Genomic DNA, 27,138 nt, shown 5'->3' on the forward strand with positions numbered 1-27,138 from the left:
CATCTGCTGTTCTCCATTTCCTTCATCACCTTGTCTCTCAAGCTATCATCATCTCTCCCCTGAGCAACTGTACATGCATCCTCACTGATCTTCCTGATTCCACTTTGGATCCATCTAACATTTCCAGCCCAAGTCTTAAGCTAAATATGTCCCCACACTTCTCTGATGGGAAAACATTGATAATTCCTCCTTGCTCTTGGAAAACAGTCCTGAAATGTTCCATAATTTGTGAAGTGTCATATTTTATGGTCACTGCAGGCTTCTGTGGTACCAAACGTTCTGCAGTTTTCTGCACACTAGCCACACTGGCATTTTAAAACTCATATAAGATGATATGTCTTCCATGAAGAGGTCATTTCTTCCACCTAATACATTTTGTCCTCTCTCTCATCCCATATTTCCTTCATTTTCTTCAGCATCAGAACAACACTTATGTTCTCAAGTTGGAATTCTTGGATAACCCTCCATTTGCCTCTGTTATTTGATTTCCCAACCGCTTGGACGTCTCACTAATAGCGTTTTTCACATCTGCTCTTTCGTACACATAAAGCTGAATATTTAACCTACTATTACTTTCCAGGTGAATGTCAAGGTCACAGTGATTTAAATTTTCTGTTTAGGCTCATCTTTGTGTTTTTGGATATTGGTCCATTGTTAGCATAATTCATAGTCTATGATAATTTGTCAAATAATCTTGCTAATATTTTAAGACTTCTTTGTCAAGACTGACATTCATTCGTCTATGCTTCTCTTTTCCCAGGTATCTGGCATATGTGATCCTATGAGTATATCTATACCATTTCTCTCTTCACCATCCATATACATACACACATTTATCCTACTGTCAACATCCATGGCATATTTCCAAGCCAAGATGAAATCTCACCATTCACAAACACAAGTCTTCCCAGAACCTCCAAACTGATCTAGATCTCTTCACTTTCACATACTCAATTGCTGAGTATTAATTGGGTCCATGAAGTTTCTTCTGTGTGTCTTTGAATAACTCTATGGGGTAGGAGGAGACAGAATTCTGAAGGACCCCAAATACATTAGGTTCATCTCAATTCTGTGTATTGAAGGTCAATGATCTTTGAAAGTCACTTACTATCTCTACACATCTGATAAAGCATTTACTCTTACATTTACACAAACTCATTGTGATACATTATGTTGTGATAATAAAGGAAATCATTGCAAACATACAGCAAGTGATGGCAATGGCTGTGCTCTAAATATGTTAGTCAGAGCAGGTCTTTCTGATAAGAGAACATGTATGGAAAGAGTTCACTCAAGTATAAGAGTGAGTTATACCAATATCAGGGCAGCTGAGAGAAGAGCAAGTATAAATTCCCAGAGGCATAAATAGTTTGGTGTTTTTAACATTGATGGTGTGTTTTTGTCCTGGGAAAGAACAAGCAGGATAGATGGTGGCTCACACAGACCTCGGTAGAAAAGTCCTCAGATCTTTCTTTCATTCAGTGAAAGTAAAGGAAAATATCAGTCATTGCACAGATAAGTTGGAATTTGTCATGGGACATGAACTGAGTATAAAGTGTATGAAAATTATCATGGTAGGTCGTTTCTACCAGTTCACAAAGCCTCTTTCCTTGTTTCTCCACCTTTTCTTTTTTGTCTTTCAATATTTGGGTTTTGGCTTATGCTTACTTTCATTTTATCCCTTCCTTTCTTACTCTGCACCCTTCTTGCTTTCCCACTCATGCAGGGATCTGTGAGCAAGAGGAACTTCAGAAGTCAGGACAGTAGGCAAGGGGAGCAGCTGCGATGGCTTCAAAAATCCTGGTGAACATAAAGGAGGAGGTGACCTGCCCCATCTGCCAGATACTCCTGACAGAACCTCTGAGTCTAGACTGTGGTCGCAGCTTCTGCCAATCCTGCATTACTGCAGAAAAGAAAGAGTCCAAGATCAGCCAAGAAGAGAGCAGCTGCCCTGTGTGCGGAATCAGTTACCAGCCAGGTAACCTGCGGCCTAATAGGCACATGGCCAACATAGTGGAGAGGCTCAGGGAGGTCAAGTTGAGCCCAGAGAAGGAGCAGAAGAGAGATCTCTGTGTGAGCCATGAAGAGAAACTCCTGCTCTTCTGTAAGGAGGATGGAAAGGTCATTTGCTTGCTTTGCAAGTGATCTCAGGAGCACCGTGCTCACCACACATTCCTCATAGAGGAGGTTGCCAAGGAGTACCAGGTAAGAGACCAGGATGGAGAAAAGACATGGCAGAAAACGGTACTTGACAGGAAATCTCCACTTTGCATTCGTCTTATTTACCTTGTCTCATAGCCCTAAGGCCTGTCATCTCTTTTCTTCCTATGCTCACCTTCCGAGGCCTGAAGGACTTTTCTGTGCATTCCATCAACTTACAAAAGGATAAACCTACAGTACAAATTCTTATCCAGAATTACATATGTTTGTAACTCTTGCTTGTAGGTGGAGATCTCTTGCCCAAGAAAAGCTCTCATTACCTCTTTGAACAGAAGTGTTAACTGGAAGCTGGGTGGATTGAGATGTAAGTTCTTTCCTTTCCTCAGGATCAGGTTTTTTCTTCTAGCACGAAGAGAATCAGTCTTCTCCTGGCAAGGGGATGCTGACTTCTAACACCTGAGTCTTAGAAAACATATTCATCTCCTCAGGTTTTTTTCCAAGTCATAGATTCTCATTGCTGTTCTCAGCTTCTGTGAACTCCAGTATCTCTGAAGATCAGCCTTATTTCGTCACCGTTTATCCTGTTCTGATGCTTAGAAAGCCCAGAGCTTGATTCTGGTTTGATTCCTTTTTCACAGGAGAAACTCGTGGCAGCTCTGTTGAGGCTGAAGGAGGAGCAGGAGGAAGCTGCAGAGTTGAGAGCTGATGTCAGAGAGGAGAGAACTTCATGGAAGGTAAGAGGAGACACTACCTGAGGGAGTTAGACTGAAATCTGGGCAGGACCTTGAGTGTTAGTCACAAGGAACTTCCTTCTTCATTGTTTCTTGACAGTTGACATGTCCGGAAGTCATTTGATGAGTCCTCTTCTTTATTATTTCCCTGATAGGGGTGGGGGTTAAATGCGAACATGTCATAAATGAACACAGATATTTGGAGAGAAGTATTCACATTGATGGACTTGCTGGTGGAGATGGCTAGTGAATTCTGTCTACCTTTATGACCATGTCTTTGAGCCTTTGAATCTTCTGGGGGAAGATATTTGACAATGACTCCTCATTTTATCCTCAGTGTTCAACTTTTGGCAGACGATGGGGTTGCGGGTCAGAAATAATGCAGGGAGGCCTGACTGTCCTGGCCAGCTGTGTGAAAGCTGAGCCACACCCAAGTCTCCAATGTGGATCAGAGTTGCTCTCAATAATGCAGATTTGAGGCCTTTATTTTCAAATGTGATGTAGAGAAAATATTAGGAAAAATTAGCTTCCCTAAGAATTGTTCCCATGTGTCTATCTCATTTCCCTGTGAGAATTTCCCAAAAACAATAGTTCTTTTTCTGGCTCCCAGGTTCTGCCTGAGAGCCTGAATCTCTCTCTCTCTTTCTCATTCCTGAAGAATAAAATACAAAATGAGACCAAACGCGTCCAGGCAGAGTTCAATCAAATGAGAGTTCTCTTGGACTATGAGGAGCAGAATGAGCTGCTAAAGCTGAAGAATGAGGAGGGAGATATTCTTCATAACCTGGCCGAGGCTGAGAATGAGCTGGTCCAGCACAGCCAATTGGTGAGAGCTCTCATCTCAGACATGGAGCATTGGTTGCAGGGGTCAGCAGTAGACATGCTGCAGGTAAGACTTGAGAAGAAATTCCAGCATCAGAGATCTGAGAAAAATGAAGTCTAGTTTCCTTCTTTTCTGTATTGAGGTGGTCTTTCTGTTGGTTACACTAAGGTTCTTCTGGCCCTGCAGTATCGCTTCCCTGCATCTATTTCAGAGGTTATATGAACAATTGAATTCATGAATTACAGGGGAATATCTCATTTTTTTTAGTTAAACAAGTGCCTTGCAAAAATATGACCTTGAAGAGAAGATCTCTTCTGTCCAGTGATATTCTATAGGCGGCTGTTATCTGTGTTCTCTGTTAAGCATATATCAGGTAACTCTTCATGATCCAGCTTAGACACAGACTAACAATTGGACTTCACATTCCAAGAGTTTTTTTCTTCTTTTTCCCCTCGTAGAATGGGTTGAGACTTTCCCCCACTTTCTCTACATTTTGAAAAAAAATTGTGAAGGATTGGGGTTATTTATTCTTTAAATATTCAACGGTGTCCACACAGAGAAGCCACTCTGGGTTTTTCTTTTTCAAAAGGTTTAAAATTATTTTTTTGACATGTACCAGGTTTGTTTAGATTTTTTTAGAGTTCTTTAGTCATTTTTGGTAGTATACATCTTTGAAGGAATTTTTCCATTGTGTTAAAGTTGTCTGATTCATAGACATAAAATTAATCATAATAGTCTCTTATAAACTTTTAATTTATACAGCACTCATAGTAATGTGTCCTCTTTTATTCCTGATTCTGGTGTTTTGCTTTTTCTCTTTTTTTTGCTTTTTTATTCAGTTGAGTTATTTTTGGTCAATTTTGTTGATTTTTTTCAAGAACAAACCTAATTGTTTAATTGATTTAATCTAGTTTTTATGCTTTCTGTATCATTTATTTCTGCTCTCACCTTTAATGTTTTCTTTGTGTGTGTGTGTGTGTGTGTTATGCTGGTGCACACATGTGTGTGAGTGTGTGTGCATCTTGGGTTTAGTATTCTGTTCCTTTTCTAGTTTTCTTAAAGTGGAAACAGATCACTGATGTGAGACCATCTCTTCTGATACAGTGTTTAATGAAATAAATCAATTGCTTTAGCTCTATTGCATACCTTTTGATTATTTAGTTTTTATTTTCACTCAGTTCATCTTATTTGTAAATTTCCTTTGTGATTTTTTTGGTTAACCCTGGAGATATTTGAAAGTGTGTTGTTTAATTAAAAAATGTTTAGTGATTTCTTACTTTTTCTTCTGCTGTGGATTTCAAATTTAATTACTCTGTAATCGGAGAACATGTACTTTATTTTTCAGTCTTTTAAATGTATCGACACTTGATTTATAGCTTGAAACATATGTCTAGAAAATTTTTTTACATGAATTTGAAAAAATGTGTATTCTGTATTCATTGGGTGAAATGGTCTATAGGTGTCAGTTATGTTAAGTTGGTTGATAGTATTGTCCATGTTTTCCGTATCCTTGATATATTTTAGGCAAGATATTTATTCCATTATTGAGAGTGAGTTATTGAAATCTCCAATTATTATTATTGAATTGTCTATTTTTCCTTGTAATCTTGCTTTGTTTATTTTGAACTCTGTTATTATGTGTATATGCATTTATAATTGTTATACCTCGTTGATGTACTGAATCTTTTATCATTATGAAATTTCCTTCTCATGCTTTCATTATATTTATTGTCTTAAAGTCTACTGTGTCTAATATTAGTTTAGATACAAACTGTCTTATGATTACTGCCTGTATGGTATATATTTTTCTATCATTTTACTTTTGCCCTATTTCTGTCTTTACATCCAAACATGTCTCTTATATATAGCAATAGTTGAATTTTGCTTTTTATCCAGTCCAACAATCTCTGTCTTTTAATTAGGGTATTGAGATGAATGACATTTAATGCAATTATTGATATGGCTTTATTTAATTTGCCACTTTGCTATTTACTTTCTGTATGTCTCCTGTAGTTTTTATTCTCCTCTTTCTCCTTAATAAGTTCCTTTTGTGCTAAACAAATATTTCTAATATATAATTTTAAGTTTTCCCATTTCCAAACTGTATTTTTCTTAAGTTTCTTTTCTAGTGATTGCTCTAGTGATTACAATATGAATCTTATCCTATCATGATCTACTTCATATCATTACTAACTTAATTCCAGTAAAATGTAGAAATTTGCCTCCAACATTTTTTCATTTCCTTCCAGCAACAATACAGACACCTGAGCCAATGCTGGCCATGCAAGCCTCAGAATATTTTTTTGATAACTGGGAAGAGAAATTCTCTTTCCTTCTGGAGTTTATATCAGGAGATTCAAGGTTTGTTCATGAACTTCGAATAAATTCCATATAGAGGGAATAATTGGAATTTGGAAAAGGTCATAGACAAGATCTTGATGACAAGGTTTGAGTTTCAAATTAAGCTTTGACTAAAGCTATAACTGCTCCCCAAATCCTCTTCTCTTCTTCATCTAGTTTCAGATTTTTATCATATACAAAAGAAGCTCTAATACAGATAGCAAAACCATTTTTTTTTAGAGTGTGAAGACCCAGCTGTTGGCCTAGTTTTGATGACACGGAGGAAGTCAGTCTGAGGTAAAAGAGACCAAATGTATTGGTATATATCTGCTCAAGCAAATGAAACAGTATCTGTGATGATAAAGAGGATCACATGGCTAAAAACTGATCAGAATGTGGACTAAACTGGCTTGGTGGAGACTAAAGATGAGGGTAAATTTTGTAGTTTTTAGGACAGTGACCAAGTAAATATTGGTAACATTAAAGACAATGGAGAATAAAGGAGGAGACAATTTGGTTGGTGAGTAATAAGTTAGCTGCTAGACATCCTAAGGTGCTGATCCCTGTGGCTTCGTTACTATTGAATATATTAACCTCATTTAAGAGGCAAAATGGAGTAAAAATAGAGAGTTGGAAATTAACTTCACGTATGTATGTTTTCAATTTAAGGGAGGAGATGAGGTCACTTATGGATAGTGTAAAAAATGAGAAGAGAGAGACTTGAGAAATGCCTCCATTAATACATTTGATTGTTTGTACCCTCAGCAAAAGCCATGTAAACTTTTTGAGGAATATTATGGTGATTTACTCATCTTTGATTATACAAAGCCTGGCATGATATTTGGTAAATACATTACATTTCCCTTGAATAAGTGAAAGAACCCTGAATTATTGAAATCATCTCATGGGGAGCCTAATGTATTTTGGGGAAAAAAATTATTGACCTCTTGTTTTCCTCATAAATCTATCTCATCTCCAGATATTGAAAGCCGTATGCTGTATTTCCACAAGGGTCCAAGCTGTTTCTACCTTTTACGAAACATGACAAAATCTCATGGTCTTCTGGAATGTTTGACCTAGGGCTCTTCTTTACTTTTTGGCTCTCACGTTGGGCTCATCTCTATTCCCACCATGTTAGTTATTGGCAGGGATGTGACGAAGTTTTCTAGGTGGGGAGGGTGTGTTACTTCCTTTCTCATGTCTTCTCTTTTTTCTACAGGATGTGAATGACATCATTGAAAAGTATGTGAGGGAGCCAGAGATGCTTCTTCTGTGGTGTGAAAAGAGGTTTAAAGCCATTAGAGTTATCTGGGGGTCAATTAGAATAAAACATCGTTCAGGCAACAAAATTTGGGCATAGATTTATCTTAAATTTCAGTTGAGAAATAATGGCTGGAGTGTTCTCCAACTATTGAGTTGTGCCCGATTCTATGGTAGGGCATTGTCAGGGGAAGTCGCACAGTTTGGGTCAATAGCAGAATTAGGGATAAGGTGTTGCGTTATCAGATCTCTATGACTTAATCAATTTTATTCACCCTACTTGCTTATGTCTCACTTAGCTTCCCGAATTTCATAGAATCGTGGCAAGGTTGTGTTCTCTTTATCTGCCAAGCACCCAGAATTGGACAGAACTCCTTTATATGTAAATTTCTGACCTAGAAATGGAGGAGATCAGGTCCTTCTATATGGCTCTGTTTAGATATCCAAAAACAGAGTTGAACTCAAGGAATATTTTGGCCTTGGTGCAAACAATTAATCCATCTTGTGTACGTACATTATAAGGCAGAATGGAAAGATGGCAACCTTTTGTCTAAATTTTCACATTTACCTGGAAGCATCAAACTTTCCAAACACATGAAATTCAGGCCATTATTAGTTTGGTGTTCGTAATGTCTTCTTTTCCAAGTTATGGTAATTTTTCCCAGAGAACTTGAAATCTCAGATGACATTCTGAGGGCCTCCCCTACTGGGGAGCAGACTTTGAAGACCTGGGTCTCTCCAGAGAGTATCCCCACACTTGACATGTCTTAAACACCCAGGCCCAGTCTCTGCAACCTCATTTTCTGATCGTCTCCCTGGGAACCCACCTCCATACAGTGACTTTTCCACACATTAGTTTTTCTTAGGGTACCAAAGTTTTGTTTTTTTAAATCCTTTATTTCATACAATGTCATATGATTTCTAGGAGGTAGAGAGACAGAGGTTAACGCTTTCACATTGAAAGGAAGAAACATGCTTCTCAGAGTTCAAGACCTTCCCCAGGTCACACAGAGGGTAAATGGGAAGTTGGACATGAACACATTTCTTCTGGCTCCAAGATCAACAGTCTACTCCTTCCTTTCTCAGAGTCTCTAGGGGATAAGGTTCAGGTGAATCGAAGGGGTGTAAAGAAAGGAGGTCAGTGGTTTTGGAGGGACAAAAATTCAGTGGTCTAAGGCCAATGTTTTTCATCTCTAGGAGTGAGACCTTGACTCTGAAGAAGGGAAAAACTTTTCCCAAAGAACAAAGGAGGGTGCTCCGAGCTTCTGATCTGATAGGGAAATTGCAAGCGTTTAAAGGTGAGGAGAGGCAAGGGAGGGATGTGGGTGTGGGATTCTTATAGTATCAGGGGAAAATGGAGGAGTGAATGTTGTTTCTAGATAATGGTAAAAGAGAGGTGGTAGGCCTGACAAGGAGAGAGAGATCCTGTGCTGAAGATGATCAGATTGAAGGGGGAACAGCCAAGTGTCTGCTTTAACCTCTCGTTCATCTGTTCATAGCCTCAGAGTGTTCTCCTCCCCCGTCCCCACTCTAGAGAGAAGATAGGTATCAGTGTTTACTCCCTTGCTTCTAACAAGCATTGCAACTTTTGTCATTTCAGAGCTGACAGAGATCCAATGTTATTGGGGTAAGAAGAAGTTACAGGGTATACAATTCTCCATGTTCTGGTCCCTTTTCAGAAGTCGTAGTTACTACTACATCCCATGTACTTCGCTTCATGTGTTCTTCCCCAAATATGCGTGAAGCAACAGTTCTTAAGTGTTGTACTCATCTTTGACCCATCAACACAAATTCTTCCCAGTCAACCCCCAATATTGATCCTCAGATGTCACAAGACACACCCATTCTATGTCCCTCACTTGACCCTGTAATTTTTCCCACAGTGGACGTGAAGCTGAATCCAGTCAACGCTATTCCGGGTATTGTCCTATCTTCGGATCAGAGACAAGTGATAGTTGTGCAAACTTTTACTGTTAGGAATACATATCGATATGATTTTTCCACTTTTGATGTCTTGGGCTGCCAATGTTTCTCATCAGGGAAATATTACTGGGAAGTAGATGTGTCTGGGAAGATTGCCTGGATCCTGGGGGTATGCAGTAATGAAAGGAACTTCCAGAGCAATTGGATCTCTAGGATCATTTTTAGCCCAAATGTAAATCATCCAAATGTATACTACAGATACAGACCTCAATATGGCTACTGGGTTATAGGGTTACAGAATGAATCTGAGTACAATGCCTTTGAGGACTCTTCCACATCTGATCCCCAGCTTTTGACTCTTTCCATGGCTGTTTCTCCCCATCGTGTAGGGATTTTCCTAGACTATGAAGCCTGCACAGTCTCATTTTTCAATGTCACAAACCATGGGTCACTCATCTACAAGTTCTCTAAATGTCAATTTTCTCAGACTGTCTATCCATATTTCAATCCTTAGAACTGTCCAGGCCCCATCACCTTGTGTCCACTGAGCTCCTGAACCTTCTTAATCCCTCACCCACCTCTGCTTAGTGCCCTGGTCCTGGGGCTCTTCTCCTGTTCTGAGTTTATTTGTACCATTCTGGCTGCCTCTCTTTTTTTCCTCTTCTTTTATTTAGAATGTCTTTGTGTTGGTCTACTAGGGCTGCCACAACAAAGTACAAAGGACTGGGCGAGTTAAACAGTAGCAATTTATATTGTCACAGTTCTGGAGTCTAAAAGCCCAAAGTCAAAGTGTCAGCAGAGTTGGTTCTTTCTGATGGCTGTGATGAAAGGATCTGTTCAAAGGTTTCTCCCTTTGGCTTGTAGATGGCTGTCATCTCCCTGTGTCTCTTCACATCATCTTCTCACTGTGCATGGCTCTGTGTCTAAATTTCCCCTTTCCATAAAGACGCCAGTTGAATCAGAGTAAGGCCTACCTTAATGACAGCATTTTAACTTAGTTACTTCTGGAAATACCCTATCTCCAAATAAGGTCACTCTCTGAAGTATTAGGGGTTAGGACTACAACACATGAATTTTGGGGAACACAACTTATAACAGTCTTTTCTACTTCTTTATCATACAGTGAAATCTTGAACCCTTCCTTCCTAGTATCTTGTTTTCACTAGGAAAGAATTTCTTAGTATTGTGTATTTGAAAGGGAAACACATCTAATCCTTCCCATAGAAAGGACAGTATTATTGTAACTCCTATGACATTTCTTTTCTTCTTCATTTCCTCTGCTGCTTAGCAGAATTAGCAAAGGAAAACTTGCTCAGCTCTGTCCATGTTGTCTAGGCCTGTGCATAAGAATCTGTCCCTAAATAGTGAATCCTTCAGAATGTGTTGCTTTACCAATGGCACCCAATATTTATCACAGAGTTAAAGCAGCAATCGTATAAATAAAATATTTAACCAAGAGTAGACTTTTGGTGCTCAGAGTTTCTGAAGTCAAATCTGGTCTCTTCACTCTCAAGCAGTGTAACCTTGAATTAGTTACTTACTATCTCTTGGTCTCATCTTCTTAAAATAAAAATTGATATTAAAGAGTGTAGCCAGTTCCTAGGATCACTTTGAGAAACCATATTTTATTAAGTGTAAAGCACTTTACCAAGAATCTTTTATGTAAGAATAATTATTTGTTATTATTACTGAAATAATATAAGCTATGTCAATGTCCTGAGGAATAGTTATGTTTTGTTTTGGTTTTGCTTCAATAAAATGATAATCAGTTCTACAGAAGTCTCATTTTTCAGATTCAAAAACCCCATTGGAGAGAGTATAAGTTTTCATCATGTGTCCTGTAGAGAGGGTCACATCTCGTCCTACCTGTCCTTATGAGGGACAGCCTTTTGGTGATCAGTCCTTTTCCTTGAGGTGAAACACTTTGGTATACCACTATATTTACTACCTTAGCACTTTTCCTCTCTTTTTTAAAAAAAATCATTTTCAAATTTGAGATGAAGAATAGAACTACCTAGGATAACAAGGACACAAACCATTCTTAGAAAAGTATGCATTATAACTTAGGGCAGGCTATGCCACTCTACAAAATTTGAAACAAGATTTGCAGGACTGGAGGAGGCTTGGGCCTGTGGGCCAGGAGCAGCAGGAGAGTGGTAGGCAGCCTTGGCCTTGGGGGACATTCAAGAGGTGCAGAAACTGGTGGACAATGGGGTGAATGTGAACTCTCAAAATGAGGTCAACAGCTGGACTTCTTTACACTGGACATGTAAACACAATCATGACCATGTGGTCCCTCAACTTGTTAAAATCAGGAGCTGACAAAGAGATTCTTATTACAAAAGGAGAAAAGCCAGTCCAATTGACATCAAGGAGAGAAATCACGAAGATTATGGGAATAGAAGATGATGTTGATGAAGACAACCTCCCCCAGCTAAAGAAGGAGTCAGAACTGCCCTTTCTTCCCAAGAATTTGGCAAACCCAGCCTTCCCTTTTATCTAAACCCCTGCAGGAAAGAATTTAGCCCAGCTGTAGAATTGGGACCTCTCCAAACCTCTTACATCAACCTGTAGGTATGGCTCACCTCTATTCCTCCCTGCTGGGGAAACATCCCTGCTAGGAGTCTTTCAACAAGACCACACATCTTGACACTACTTCAGAACTGGGATGTGTCTATCTCCTCCGTCATACCAAGAACACCAGAAAGCATAAAACCAGGTCCTGTTTTTCGACCCACAATGGAGAGGACAATCTAGTTTACTGAGTCCACAGATTTAAATGCAAATCTCATCTGGAAACAACACCCTCTCAGACACACCCAGAAATAATGTTTAATCTGGACATTTTGTGGCCAGCCAAGAAGATATATAAAATTAGCCATCACAATTATTTTCCTGCTTCATTTTATATGGTAAGATATAGATATTATATGCTTAATAGTATTAGATGACATTGTCCAACAAATGACACTTCATACAGTTTCGTCATTCCAGACTATTCAGGAGAATTCTCATTTTGGCCATTCTGAATCCAGGTTCTGAAAGCCAGCATCAATGTGGTTCCACTGTGACAGCCCCTCTGATTGACCACCTGAGGTAATTTCAGATTTGGATAGCTGTTTCATTTCACAAGGCCTAACAGGACACAAACTGGCCAGATACACTTTGCTTAGCTGGCAGATGCAGGACAGGAGAGAGAGTGCTGGTGTGGCTGCCTCAGGTGAGCCTTCAATGTGGGTCCCCACTGCGGTAGAGGTACTTTACTGCCTCCTCGTGACAGCTTATTTGTAAGGAAACAAGACAAGGTGGAGGTGTGTGAAATTCCATTACCTAGGTGAGCCTGCTGCTCCAAAGGACAAATTTCCTTGAAGAGCCATAAAATATCTTCCAGGACTAGAACTGAGATAAAGATAATGTAGTCACTGGCCCATCTGGCCCACGGAAAAATGCCTTGTCATTTCCCTGGGCCCTTTGTGGAGGCCTTCCACTCACCCATAGTTTTACTTCTTCTTTTCTGCCCTCCCCCCAAAATTTAACTTTGATTTTCACTTGGCTTCTCTGAATCTGTTTGTGAGGATCAGATCCCTAGTTTGGTGAGTGAATCCTGACCACCCCTGTCCCTGGCCTGCCTTATTCTTCTCCAAGGTATCAGGACTTCTCCATTGGTGTCTGAAGCTGAGGTGAGTAGTTTGTAGCGGGTAGAGGTTGGGAGATTTCAGAGGAAAAAACTAAATGTGCCAGGTGAGTCTAACTTGTCTTCAGGAAGCTGTTCTGAAGGGAGAAAAAGGACCAAATTGAAGGCTCCCTGCTGAGAGTGCTGACTGCAGGACAGTCTGGAGTAGGGGTGGTCAAAAAGAGGAGAGGTTTAGAGAAGTGAAAGTCTTTATTTGTTTCATGGAGGGACTGGTATTTCTCCAGGCTGAATTTACTCACATCTCTAACCCATTCTATGCTTTTCAACTGTGCCTTGCTGAGGACACTCAGACATCTCAAATTTTCAGAGGTAGAAAGTCCCTGACCCCAACAACAGGAGCAAAGGCAGAGGGATTTTTGAATCCTAATAGTTGAATGCCTATCAGTGTAACAAACTAGTATTTCTGTATGACTCTGTAGATAAATTCTCATCACCTTTGCCTGTCTCTGCTTAGGAGCCTTGATGGGGTGACAGCTGGCAAACTCTGCAGCCTTTATCTATTAACTTGTCCAGATACAGGGAATTGCTGCAGTTTCTTAAAAATCACTAACTCTGCCCACCCTTCTCCTTGGGTCACTTTGGCCACAGAAACAGAGCTCAGCTGAGAGATCAGGAGCAAGAGGAGGGTGAAGGAAGAATTTACAGAAGTGGTGTCTTTTCTCAATTTAATACACAAAATGAGTTACTTAAGTGGTGTTAATGATATAAAAAGATCTCAGAAGAAATAATATGATAACAAGATCTGGAGACTCATGAGGGAAGAAGTTAGAGTAGTGGAGCCTCTGTGTTCACTCCCCCTTCCTGTAGAAGGTACGGTTGTACCAACCTTACTCGGGCATATGGAAGACAGCAGTCAAATCTGTTTTCTCACCCTGACTATCTCTCATGTGACCCAGTCTTACTTATCAAAGTTGACTTTGGAGATTGTCACCTCTGCTACATATTCTTGTCATCCTCTCAGTCGTAAGTCAGTGTTAGGCACCTGTCTTCTGAACTCATACAGTAAACCTTTGTCATGCCAGTTTTCACAGGGATTTAGAATTGATCTGTTCCTTTTCTGCGTCAGTTTTTAATTTGCTAGTATTATATTGAGTTTATATTGAATAGTGTTACATGATTACCTGGCAAATAGAACATACCACACTTTCATTTCTCCATGCCATTTAGGAAAAGGGACTCTTTCCTTTAACTTGGCACTTCATCATGCTTATAGAAACAGTTTTACTCCTGTGAAAATAAAAGAGAGTTCTGTTTGTATCCTTGTTGTTTGGACTTTGACATAGTTATTGTCTTTTAATGTCTTTTTTGCTTACCTTTTGCTTTCACTTCTGGGACATTTTGAGTTTACGTTCTCATGAGCTCAGATGTCAGAAGACCAATGTTTAACGTACAATCACCTGACACCTATGGCAGCCAACTTACCTGGGTGTTCTATCAAGCAGACACCACTCATGTTCCCATATCTATCTCCCTCATTGCTGTGGAGCCCTTGGGACACTGCTTAGGTAAAGCTGGGGTAATCCTCCATGTGAGGACTCTATCTCCTCTGCATGTTGCCCTTCTGTGTCCATTGTGGTAGCAGCTGCTTTGACATTAGTTCCTTGTAGACCCACTGTGAAAATAATACGGCAGAAAGCATGCACTACTTCTTTCCCCGTAACAAATCTAACTCCCAGTCCCTTCCTTCTACCTCATCTTACTCTCACTTTCATCTGCTGCTCTCCGTTTCCTTCATCACCTTGTCCCTCAAGCTATCATCATCTCTCCTGTAGGCAACTGTGCCTGCATCCTAACTGACCTTCCCAATACCACTCTGGATCCCTCCAAAATTTCACAGCCCAAGGGCAGAGCTAAATATGTCCCCACTCTTCTCTGATGGTAAAACATTGATAATTTCCCCTTGTTCTTGGAAAACAGGCCTTAAATGTTACATAATTTGGGAAGTGTCATATTTTATGGTCATTGCAGGCTCATGAGATACCAAAGGCCCAGCAGTTTTCTGCACACCAGCCACACTGGCATTTACAACTCATACAAGATGATATGACTTCCATGAACAGGTCATTTCTTCCACCTAACACATTTTGTCCTCTCATCCCATATTTTTTTCATTTTCTTCAGTTTTATGTTCAACTCATGATTTCAAGTTGGAATTCTTGGATAACCCTCCATTTGCCCCCAGCATTTGATTTCCCAACAACACGAACATCTCTCTAGTAGTGTTTTTCATATCTGCTCTTTTGTATACATAAGGCTGAATATTTAATTTACTATTACATTCCACATGAATTTCAAGGCCATAGTGGTTTAAATTTTCTGTTTATGTTCATTTTTGTGTTTCTGGATAGTAGGCCAGTTGTCAGCTTAATTGGTTATCAATGATAATTTGTTGAATGATCTTGCTTAATATTTTGAGACTTCTGTCTCAAGACTGACATTCATTTGACCCATGTTTCTCTTTTTCTATGTATCTGACATGTGTGATCCTCTGAGTATATCCATACCGTCTCCCTCTGTACCATCCATATACATATATACCTTTAGACTCCTTTCAATGTCATTGGGTTACTTCCAGGCCAAGGTGCAAGCTCACCATTTACAAACACAAGACTCCCCACAACCTCCAAGCTGATCTGGATCTCTTCACTTCCACATGCCCCATTGCTCTGGATATTAATTGGGTCTGAGAAGTTTCCTCTATATTTCAATAACTCTGTGGTATAGAAGGAGAGAGACCTCTGAAGGACCCTAAATATATTAGGTTCATCTCAACTCAGTGTTTCGAAGATGAGTGATCTTTGTAATCACTTATCTCTTTTTTACACAGTTGAAAAGGGTTTGCTCTTACCAGATATACATTCACATTGTCATATATTATGTCATGATAATAAAAGAAATCATTGCAAACGTACAGCAAGTGATAGCAAAGATTACACTCTCAACAGGTTAGTCAGAGCAGGTCTTTCCAATAAGAGAACACTTAAGGAGAGAGTTCACTGGAGTATAAGAGTGAGTCATGATGATATCAGGACATCTGAGAGAAGAGCAAGTATAAATTCCCAGAGGTTTAAGTAGTTTGGTGCTTTTAAAATTGGAGCTGTGCTTTTGGCATGGGAAAGAAAAAGCAGGATAGATGGTGGGACACACAAGGAGGGTGGTAGAAAAGGCCTCAGGTTATCCTTTCATTCAGTGAAAGTAAAAATAAATGTCAATAATTGAATAGATAAGGATGGAATTTCACATGTTACATGAAGTGGGAGTAAAGGGTTTGAAATTATCATGAAAAGTCCTTTTTGCCAGGTCACCACGCTTTTTTCCTTGTTTCCTCACATTTTCCCTCTTGTCCTTCAATATTTTGGTCATGGACAATTCTTGATTTCTAAATAATTAGTATCACTTTATTCGTTCCTTTCTAATTCTTTCCCCTTCTACCTTCCCAATCATGCAGGATCTGTGAGCAAGAGGAGCCACAGAAGTCAGGACACATAAGATGAAGAAGCAGCTGAGATGGCTTCAGGAATCCTGGGGAACATAAAGGAGGAGGTGACCTGCCCCATCTGCCTGGAGCTCCTGACAGAACCCCTGAGCCTAGACTGTGGCCACAGCTTCAGCCAAGCCTGCATCAATGCAAACCACAAGGAGTCCATGATTGTGTGGAGTCCATGATTGGCCAAGAAGGAGAGAGCAGCTGCCCTGTGCGCAGAGTCAGTTACCAGCCCAGCAATCTGAGGCCTAATCGGCACATGACCGACATAGTAGAGAAGCTCAGGAAAATCAAGTTGAGGCCATAGGAGGAGCAGAAGAGAGATCTCTGTGTGCGCCATGAAGAGAAACTCCTGCTCTTCTGTAAGGAGGATGGGAAGGTCATTTGCTTGCTTTGAGAGCGGTCTCAGGAGCACCATGGTCACCACACATTCCTCATAGGGGAGATTGCTCAGGAATACAGGTAAGACACCATGATAGAAAAATACAGGGCAGAACGGTACTTGATGAGAAATCTCCACTTTGCATTCAACTTTAATTACCTTGTCACCGCAGCCCTGAGGCCTGTGATCTCTTTTCTTCCTATGCTCACCTGCCGAGGCCTGAATACCATTTCTGTGCATTTCATCCAATTAGATAAGGACAAACCTACAGCTCAGACTCTCAGCCAGAAGTAGATATTTTTGTACCTTGTTCTAGTAGATGGAGACTTAGTGCTCAAGAATAGCTCTCATTACCCCTTTGAACAGGATGGTTAACTGGGGAGCTTGGTGTTGAGAGGTAAGTTCTTTCCTTGCATCAGGATCAGGTTTTGTCTTCTAGGTCAAAGAGAACCAGTCTTCTCTTGAGGAGAGGATGCTGGCTTTTACCACCTGAGTTTTAAACAACACATTCACCACCTCAAGTTTTCTTCCAAGTCATACATTCTAATTGCAATTCTTACATTTTCTGTAAGAAACTCCCGTCTCTTCCTAGATCAGCCTAATTTCTTCCCCAGTTATCCACCATTCTGATGCTGAAGAAGCTCAGGGCTTTAATCTGCATGATTCCTTTCTCACAGAAGAAGCTCCAGGCAGTTCTACAAAGGCTGAGGGAGGACCAGCAGGAAGTTGAGAACTTGGAAGCTGATGTCAGAGAAGAGAGAACTTCCTGGAAGGGAGGATGAGACCCCTCATGAGGGAGTTAGACTGAAATCTGGGGAAGACCTTGAATGTTAGTTAGTCACAGGGACCTCCCTTCTTCTTTGTTCCCTAACAGCTGATATGTCCAAAAATCATTTGATTAGTCCTCTTCTTTATCCTTTTCCTGAAAGGGGTGGGGGCTGAAAACGTCACACGAACACGTCACAAATGAACACGTATTTGGAGGGAGGTGTTCACATAGATGTTCACATTTCTGCTGAGGATGGCTATGGAATTTGACCTTGGAGAGAAGATCTGTTGTGTTCACTGATGTTCTATTGGCCCCTGTTATCTGGGGTCCATGCTAAGCATTTATCAGGTACCTCTTCACGATCCAGTTTAGACACAGACAAACAAATGCTCTTCGGATTCTAAGAGTTTGGCTTTTTTCTTCCCCTCGTAAAATGAGTTGAGCTTTCCCCCCTCTTTCTCAATTTTTTGAAAAAAATTTGTGAAGGACTGGTATGATTTATTCTTTACATATTCAACAGAATTCATCAGGGAGGACATCTTACTCTGCACTTTTCAGAAAGGTTTAAAATAACCTTTCTTTTTTTTTTTTACTTGTATTAGATTTATTTAGATTTTTTACAATTCTTGAGTCAGTTTTTGGTAATTTGTGTCTTTGTAAGAATTTTTCCACTCTAAGTTGTTTAAATCATAGATGTAAAGTTAATTGTAAGAATGTCATATTAACCCTTTAATTTGTACCGCATTCACAGTAATGTCACTTCTTTTGTTCCTTATTTTGGTGATTTGCTTTTTTTCTTCTTTTTTCAGTTTAATTATGTTTGGTCAATTTTGTTGGTTTTTTTTTCCATGCAGAAAGCTTATTGTTTCATTGGTTTTATCTATTTTTTAAACTTTCTGTATCATTTATTTCTTCTCTCACCTTTGATGTTTATGTGTGTATGTGTGTATATGCAGGTGTTCGTGTGTGTGTGTGTGTGTGTGTGTGTGTGCATTTGGTTTAATTTTCTGTTCCTTTTCTAATTTTCTTAAAATGGGAACATAAATCACTGATTTGAGACAATATCCTCTGATATAGTGTTTAATAATATAAATCCATTGCTTTAGCTGTATTCCATATGTTTTAATTATTTGGTTTTTATTTTCATTCAATTCAACTTATTTTAAAATTTCCATTGTAATTTTTTTGCTTACCCTTGGGATATTTGAAAGTATATTCTTTAATTAAAAAATACTTGATGATTTCTTCCTTTTTGTTCTGCTGTGGATTTCAAATTTAATTCCTTTGTAATCAGAGAACATATATTTTGTCATTCGAGTCTTTAAATGTATTGTTACTTGTTTTATAGCTTAAAATATCGTATGTGAAGAAAAGTCTTCTATGTGAATTTGAAAAGAACGTATATTTTGCATTAATTGGGTGAAACGGTCTGTAGATGTCAGTTAGGTCAACTTGGCTGATATTATTGTCCATGTCTTCTATATTCTTGATAGTTTTCACACAAGCTATTCACTCAGTTACTAAGAGAGAGTTATTGAAATCTCCAGCTATTATTATTGAATTGTTTATTTTTCCTTTTAATCTTGCTTTCTGTATTTTAAAGCTCAGTTGTTAGGTGCCTGTGCATTTATAATTGTTATATCTTCTTGAAGTACTGAAACTTTTATCATTATGAAATTTCCCTCTCATTCTGGCATAATATTATTGTCTTAAAGCCTATTTTGTAATATTAATGTTTACATTTGAGCAATCTATTTTTCTATATTTTTACTTTTTCCCTATTTGTGTCTTTGAATCTAAAACATATCTCTTGTAGATAGCAATAATTGAGTCTTGCTTTTTATGCAGTACAAGAATATCTGCCTTTTAATTGAGGTATTAAGACAATGACATTTAATGTGATTATTTATACGGATGTATATAATTTAGCATTGTGCTATTTGCTTTCTATATAGATCCTGTAGATGTTATTCTCCTTTTTCACCTTAAGAAGCTTCTTTCATGTTAAACAAATATTTCTAATATGAAATTTTAAATTTTCTAACTATATTTTTTTCCTAGTGGTTGCTCTAATGATTACAATATTGATCTTATCCGATCACAATCTACTTCCAATTAATACTAACTTAATTCCAGTAAAATTTAGAAATTTGCCTCCAACATTGCTTCATCTCCTTCCAACAACAATAGAGTGATGCTTTTGTTTGGGTACTTGATCCAGCCCAAGCAAATGCCACACAGGCCTCAGAATGTTTTGTGATAACTGGGAAGAAAAGTTCCCTTTTCTTCTGGAGTTTATATCAAGAGATTCACATTCCCTTCATAAACAGAGAATGAAGTCAATATAGAGGGAATAAACAGAATTTGGAGAAGGCCATAGACCAGATCCTGATTACTAGGCTTGAGTTTCAAAATTAAGCTTCAAATAAAGCTATAACTGCCCCGAAAATCCTTTTCTCTACTTACTCTACTTTTATTTGGTTCTTATCATATACAAAAAAAAAAAAAAGCCCTAATACACAGAGCAAAGCCACTTTTTTTGGAGTTTGTGGACCCAGCTATTGGCCTAGTTTTTGGCAACATGGAGGAAATAAGCCTGAGGTAAGAGACACCAGATATATTGATAGATATCTGTTCAAACAAATAAAATAATATCTTTGATGATAAAGAATATCAGATGGCTAAAAACTGTTAAAGGTGTGGACGTAATTGGCTTGGTAGTGACTGACATGCAGGGTAAATTTTGCAGTTTTTAGCGCAAGAGGATATTGGTAACATTATGGATAGTGGAGCATAAGAGAGGAGATAATTTGGTTAGTGAATAGTAAGTTACATATTAGACATCCTAAGTTACTGATACCTGTGACTTCTTTACTACTTAATAGATTAAGCATTAAAGAGGCAGAATTGAGTAAAAATAAAGAGGTGGAAATTAACTGCACATATGTGTGTGTTGAACTTATGAGAGAAGATGAGATCACCTATAGATAGTGTACAAAATGAGAAGAGAGATTGAGAAACATTTGTTTGCTTGTACCGTCAGCTAAACCCATGTAAACTGTTGAGGAATATTATTATTTACTCATCTTTGATTCTCTAAAGCGAGACTTAATGCTTGGCAAATAATAGTCTATCACTTTACATTTCTGTTAAATAAATGAAAGAACCGTGAATTATTCAAAGCATCTCACGGGGCGCCTTATGTATTTTGGGGGAAAATTACATACCTCATGTTTTCTTCATAAATGTTTCTCATCTCCAGATACCAGAAGCCTCATGCTGTACTTCCACAAGTCTCAAAGCTGTTGCTAACTTTTAGAAAACATGACAACATCTCTGGGATCTTTTGAAATGATTGGCCTGGGTCTTTTCTTTACTTTTAGGATCTCACATTGGGACCATCTCTATTCCCACCACATCAAGATGTGGTGGGGATGTGATGAAGCTTTGTAAGTGGAGAGTGCATATCACTTCTTGACTCATGTTTTCCCTTTTCTCTATAGGATGTCAATGGCATTGTGGAAAGGTATGTGAGAGAGACCAGAGATGATCCTTTGTGCTGTGAAGAGAGGTTTAAAGGCATTAGAGATATCTGGTGCTGAATTAGATTAAAACATCGCTCAGGGAAGGAAAATTTGGGTGTAGTTTTATCTTAAATTTAAGAGTTTTCTATAATTATTGAGAATAGACCAGATTCTATCGTAGGGACTTGGTCGGGGGAAGTCACAGAGTTTGGGTCAGTCGCAGTGTTACAGATAAGGCCTTGCACTAAAATACCCCTGTGATTCATAAATTTTATTCACCCTGCTTGCATGTCTAACTTAGGTTACCATATTTCACAGGTGCCTGACTTACTGTGAGAAGGTCATTTCTTCTTTATCTGCCAAGCACCCAGAATTGGAGACAACTCTTATATATTTAAATTTCTGCCCTGGGAATTGAAGAGACCAAGTCCTCCCATATGGTTCTGTTCAGTTTTCCAAAAACAGACTTGAATCTCAATGAGTATTTTGGCCTGGTGCAAACAGTTGATGCATCTGGGTCAGCTACTTTAGAAGCCAGAATAGAGAGACCTCACCTTTGTGTCTAAATTTGCACATCTACCTGACAGCATCAAGCTCTTTCCAAACTCATGAAATCCAGACCACTATTAGTTTCATGTTCATAATGTCTTCTTTTACAAGTGTTTGTAATTGTTCCTAGAGAACCTGAAATCTAAAATGTTATTCTGAGGGCCTCCTTACTGGGGAACAGATTTGAAGATCTTAGTCTCTCCAGACAGTATTCCCACCCTTGATATGTCTCAAACACTCAGAAATCATCTTCTGCAACCTCACTTTCTGATCATCTCCCTGGGAACCAATAACCATACAGTGACTTTTCCAAACATTAATTTTTTTAAGGTACTGAAGTTTTGTTTTGTTTTATTAAACCCATTATTTCATATATTTTCATATGATTTCTATGAGGTAGAGAGGGAAATGTGAGGATTACATATTAGAAGGAATAAACTATGCATTTAAGGGGTCAAGACCTTCCCAAGGTCATAGAGAGGCAAAACAGGAGGGTGGATATGAATACAGTTCTTTTGGTTTGAAGGTCAGGAGTCTTCTTTCTCATTTTTAGGGTGTCCAGGGAAGAGGGTTCAAGTGAATCAATGGGGTTAAAAGATAGCAAGTCGGTGTTTTTGGAGGGACAGAAAGTCAGAGGTGTCAGGGGCAATTTTTTTCATCCCCAGGAGTGAGACTTTGACTCTGAAGAAGCCAAAATCTTTTTCCATGGAACAAAGGAGAGTATCCCAAGCTTCTCATGTAATAGGGAAAGTGCAAGTGTCTAAAGGTGATGAGACCCAGAGGAAGGGTGTGGTTGTGGGATTCTTGTAGTATCAGACCAAATTGGAGAGTGGATGTTATTTCTAGATGAGGGTAAAAGAGAGGTGGTAGGCCTAACAATGAGAGAGAGATCCTGTGCTGAAGATGATCAGATCGAAGGGGGAATGGCCTGCTGTCTGATTTATCCTCTCATTTACCAGTTCATAGCATCACAATGCTCCTCTCCCCTGGTTCCCCTCTAGAAAGAAGTAGGTATCAGTGTTTCCTCCTTTGTTTCTAACAACATCATTGCAACTTTTGTCATTTCAGAGCTGACAGAGATCCAGTGCTACTGGGGTAAGAAGAAGTTATCAGGTCTTAAAATCTACATATTCTGATCCCTTTTCAGAAGTTGAGGTTACTACTAGGTTTCATGATCTTTGCTTCATGTGTTCTTCTCCAAACCTGCATGTATACAACCATTCTTAAGTGTCCTACTCATCTCTGACCCATCAACACAAGTTCATCCCAGTGAAATCCCAATATCCCTTCTCACAGTGCCACAAGACACACCCATTCTATATCCCTCAACTGACCTTATAATTTTTCCTACAGTGGACCTGATGCTAAATCCAGTCAACACTATTTCGACTATTGTCATTTCTGCAGATCAGAGACAAGTGAGAGTTGTGCATCCTTTTCCATTAAGGAATATGTCCACATTATCATTTTGCTTTTGATGTCTTGGGCAGCCATTGTTTCTCCTCAGGGAAATATTACTGGGAAGTAGATGTGTCTGAGAAGTTTGTCTGGATCCTGGGGGTGTGCAGTAATGAAAGAGACTTCAAGAGCAGTTGGATCTTTGGGCTTGCTTTTGTCCTAAATGTAAATCATCCAGAGGTATACTCCAGATACAGACCTCAAAATGGCAACTGAGTTATAGGGTTACAGAACGAATCTGAGTACATTGTGTATGAGGACTCTTCCACCTCTGATCCCCATGTCTTGACTCTTTCCATGGCTGTTGATCCCTGTCGTGTTGGTGTTTTCCTAGACTATAAAGCCTGTACTGTCTCATTTTTCATTGTCACAAACCATAGGCCACTCATGTACATTTTCTCTGAATGGCGCTTTTCTTGCACTGTTTATTCGTATTTCAATCCTGGGAACTGTCCAGGCCCCATCACCCTGTGCCAACCAAGCTCCTGAACATTCTTAATCCCTCACCACTTCTGCTTAGTGCCCTTGTCCTGGGGCTCATCTCCTGCACCTGAGTTTATTTGCACCATCTGACTGCCTCTTCCTTTTTCCCCCTTCTTTTATTTATATTGTTTTTGTATTAGTCTACCAGGGCTGCCACAACAAAGTACCAAAGACTTGGTGACTTAAACAGCAGCAATTTATTATCTCACAGCTCTGGAGGCTAAAAGTCCAAAATCAAGGTGTCAGCAAAGTTGGTTCTTTCTGAGCTCTATGATGAAAGGCTGTGTTCCTGGTTTCTCTCTTTGGCTTGTAGATGGCTGTCTTCTTCTTATGTCTTTTCACATCATCTTCTCACTATGTAGGGCTCTGTGTCTAAATTTCCCCTTTTTATAAGGACACCAGTCATATTGGAGTGGAGCCCACCCTAATGATATCATTTTAACTTAATTAGCTCTGTAAATACCCTATCTCCAACTAAGGTCACATTCTGAAGTATTAGGGGTTAGCACTACAACATATGAAATTTAGGGGAACACAGTTCAACCCATGTCAGTCTTTTACACTTCCCTACCATATAATGAAAGCTTGAATCTTTTCTTCCTAATATCTTGTTTTCATTAGGAGATGCTTATTTTTTGTGTGTTGGCAAGGGAAACACATCTAAACCCTCCTAGAGAAAAAGAGTATTGCTGAAACTCCTCTGACATTTCTTTTCTTCTTCATTCCCTCTGCTGCTTAACAGAATTAGCAAAGGAAAACTTGTCCACACTATCCAGGTATCTAAGACAGTGCGTAGGCCTCTGTCCCTAAATAGAGAATCCTTCAGAGTGTGTTGCTTTACCAATGGCACCCCATATTATCACAGAGTTAAGGCAGGAAGTGTATAAATTAAATATTTACCATAAGTAGGCTTTTGGTGCTCAGAGTTTCTGAGGTCAAATCTGGTCTCTTCACTTATAACCTGTGTAATCTTGAATAAGTTACTTACCATCTCTTGGTCTCGTTTTCTTAAAATAAATATTGATGTTAAAGATTGAACCTAATTCCTCGGATCACTTTTAGAAATTAAATTTTGTTAAATGTAAAGCACTTTACTAAGAATATTAGATGTAAGAATAAATATTTGTCAGCATTACTGAAAAATATAAGCTATGTCAATGTCCCAAGGAACAGTCCATTTTGGTTTGGTTCTGCTTCAATAAAACGATAATTTGTTCTAATGAAGTCTCATTTTTCAGATCCAACACCCTCTGCAAACTGTGAGTTTTCATGATGTGTCCTGGAGGGAGGGTTATGTCTAGGCTCAGCTGTTCTTATAAGAGACAGCCTTTTGGTGTTCAGTCCTTTTCCCTGGGGTGAAACACTCGAGTATACCCCTGTATTTACTACCTTAGGCATGTTTCTTCTTCTTCCTTTTTGTTTCTAAAAATCATTTTCCAACTTTTTATGAAGAAAGGAACTACCTAGGTTAGTAAAGACACAAACTGTTCTTAGAGAAGTGTGCATTATAACTCAGGGCAGGCTATGCCACTGTGTAAAATTTGAATCAAGATTTGCAGGACTGGAGGAGGCTTGGGCTTGCAGACCAGGAACAACAGGGGAGTGGTGGGTGGCCTTGGCCTTGGGGGATATTCCAGAGGTGCAGAAACTGGTGGAGAGTGAGCTGAATATGAACTCCCAAAATGAGGTCAACAGCTAGTCTTGTTTACACTGGGCATCTAATGCAGTCATGACCAGGTGGTCACTTACTTGTTAAAATCAGGACCTCCCAAAGAGATTCTTATCACAAAAGCTGAAATGCCAGGAGAATTAACATCAAGGAGAGAAATCAGGAAGATTATGGGAGTGGAAGATGATGATGATGACAACAACCTCCCCCAGGTGAAGAAGGAGTCACAACAGACCTTTGTTCCCAACTTCTTGGCCAACCCTCCCTTCTCCTTTATCTACACCCCCACAGCAAAGGATTCAGCCCAGCTGGAGAATGGGGGCCTCTCCACACCTCTTGTATCACCCACTGTGGATGGCTCACCTCCATTACTCCCTCATGAGGAAACTCCTGTGCTAGGACCCTTTCCATGGGACCACACTTCTTTGGCCCTGGTTCAGAACTGGGATGTGTCTGCCTCCTCTGCCGTAGTCAGAACACCAGAAAGTACAAAACAGTGCTGTATGTCTGTCAACAGTTAGTCAGAGTCACTCATTGTTCTCTTCTCTGTGTCTCAGGAACTACCAAATGGGATTTTTACAGGACTAGAGCCAGCATTCCATCCCTTTTTATTCACTGGATCTTTTCTATTTAATATGCAAGAGCTAGTACTCAAGGTGAAGATTCAGAACTCATCTCTTCGAGAAAATGATTTCGTTGAAACGGAACTGGACCCACAGGAGCTGACCTACCAACAACTGCTCAGAGTGAATTGCTGTGAGCTGTGTGTTAATCCAGATCAAGTGGAGAATATCAGAAAGTTTTCCAGTGCTCTGATAAGAAAGGACAAAGATCTTGCTCAACTTCAAGATTTCCAAGAGTTTGAACTGGTTCTGAGGGATAAGGTAAAAGAATTGTTCTTCAGAAATGCTGCATCCACATGGACTGAAAAGTCTTTCTACAACAAGAGAGCTTCAAACCTGACTTACTGATGCAGCAGGGAATTTTATCATTGAATATTGTGACAGTGTGTGTCACTTCTGCACCAAGGACAAGCCACTGATCTAAATGCCTTGGATGCCTAGGAGGGCCCCTGGTTGTCACTGTGTAGCATACACTAATATTGTTAATATTGCCAATGTAGGAAGTCCCTGACCCCAAGCAACGGTGCCACACTTCCAAGCCTCTTGGTGCACAATGAACCTATTGCTTGAAGCTGTGAACAGATGAGAAGTGGTCTGGAGAGGCAGAAGCCAGTGGTTCTATACCCAGTGTGTTTTAGTGCAGAATGTAAGAGAGTTATTCAAGTAGAAGCTGAGAGTGAGCAGAGCCCGTTTCTAGTCTCTCCTGTTGACAGTGCACCCGAATGGCTGGGATGTTCTTTTCTAGGTGTTGTGTGCTCCCAACTCTCCTGAAATGTGAACTGACTAGAGAAAAAGTAGGGAAAGCACAGGTACTGGACAAGGGAATTTTTGTGTGCCTTGTGGTGGTTAAGATTCACAGAACATATTTATAAATGTTACTCAGGTTAAAATATTTAAGAATACAGTTAACCTAGTTGTAAATATGCTGTAAACCAAAAGGGCTTCTCCTCCCCCACTTTTTCCTTTGTAAACACTCATGACTGCTTCTCTATCTTTAGTCTGCCATTGCCTACAGTCATCTCTGCATTAACTCCTCCTTGTGGTCAATAGAGGGCTCTCTGATGCTTTCTGAAAGAGCAACCACTTTTTTTTTTTTTTTTAATCTCTGAAATGATTCCTGTCTTCTACGTGTTTAACTGCACCATAAGAGAAGAGCACAGACACTGTCGGTCCATGTTCTTCTCTTTCATTTTGTGGTAGTAATGAAAAGCAATTTTTGAGCCAGAATCTGTTGATATTTTAAAGGTTATTGTGGTAAACTGAGCT

The 27,138-nt window shown here is 39.4% G+C and overlaps 2 protein-coding genes and 3 pseudogenes across 2 annotated transcripts in view; all 5 read left to right on the plus strand.

The window, feature by feature from the left end:
- The first annotated feature begins 1,785 nt into the window (after positions 1-1,785).
- Positions 1,786-10,883, plus strand: LOC131408761 (E3 ubiquitin-protein ligase TRIM22-like). Its single transcript, XM_058545812.1, is given in 7 exon segments — positions 1,786-2,205; positions 2,799-2,894; positions 3,550-3,780; positions 7,274-7,296; positions 8,512-8,612; positions 8,915-8,941; positions 9,198-10,883. Coding segments are annotated over 7 exon segments (1,452 nt in total). The 3' UTR covers positions 9,752-10,883.
- Positions 10,884-11,068: 185 nt separating this feature from the next.
- LOC131409082 (ankyrin repeat domain-containing protein 40-like) lies at positions 11,069-11,994 on the plus strand (annotated as a pseudogene).
- A 768-nt stretch (positions 11,995-12,762) lies between these two features.
- LOC131408772 (E3 ubiquitin-protein ligase TRIM22-like) lies at positions 12,763-24,740 on the plus strand (annotated as a pseudogene).
- LOC131408753 (E3 ubiquitin-protein ligase TRIM22-like) overlaps positions 12,791-27,138 on the plus strand; it is a 144,466-nt gene continuing 130,118 nt past the window's right edge. Inside the window, exon 1 of the mRNA XM_058545795.1 lies at positions 12,791-12,917. The gene's annotated coding sequence lies outside the window, so the exon portion shown is untranslated. The remainder of the gene's footprint in view (positions 12,918-27,138) is intronic.
- LOC131409083 (ankyrin repeat domain-containing protein 40-like) lies at positions 24,424-26,220 on the plus strand (annotated as a pseudogene).

Source organism: Diceros bicornis, chromosome 7, assembly GCF_020826845.1.
Source record: "Diceros bicornis minor isolate mBicDic1 chromosome 7, mDicBic1.mat.cur, whole genome shotgun sequence".
NCBI classification, from domain to species: domain Eukaryota; kingdom Metazoa; phylum Chordata; class Mammalia; order Perissodactyla; family Rhinocerotidae; genus Diceros; species Diceros bicornis.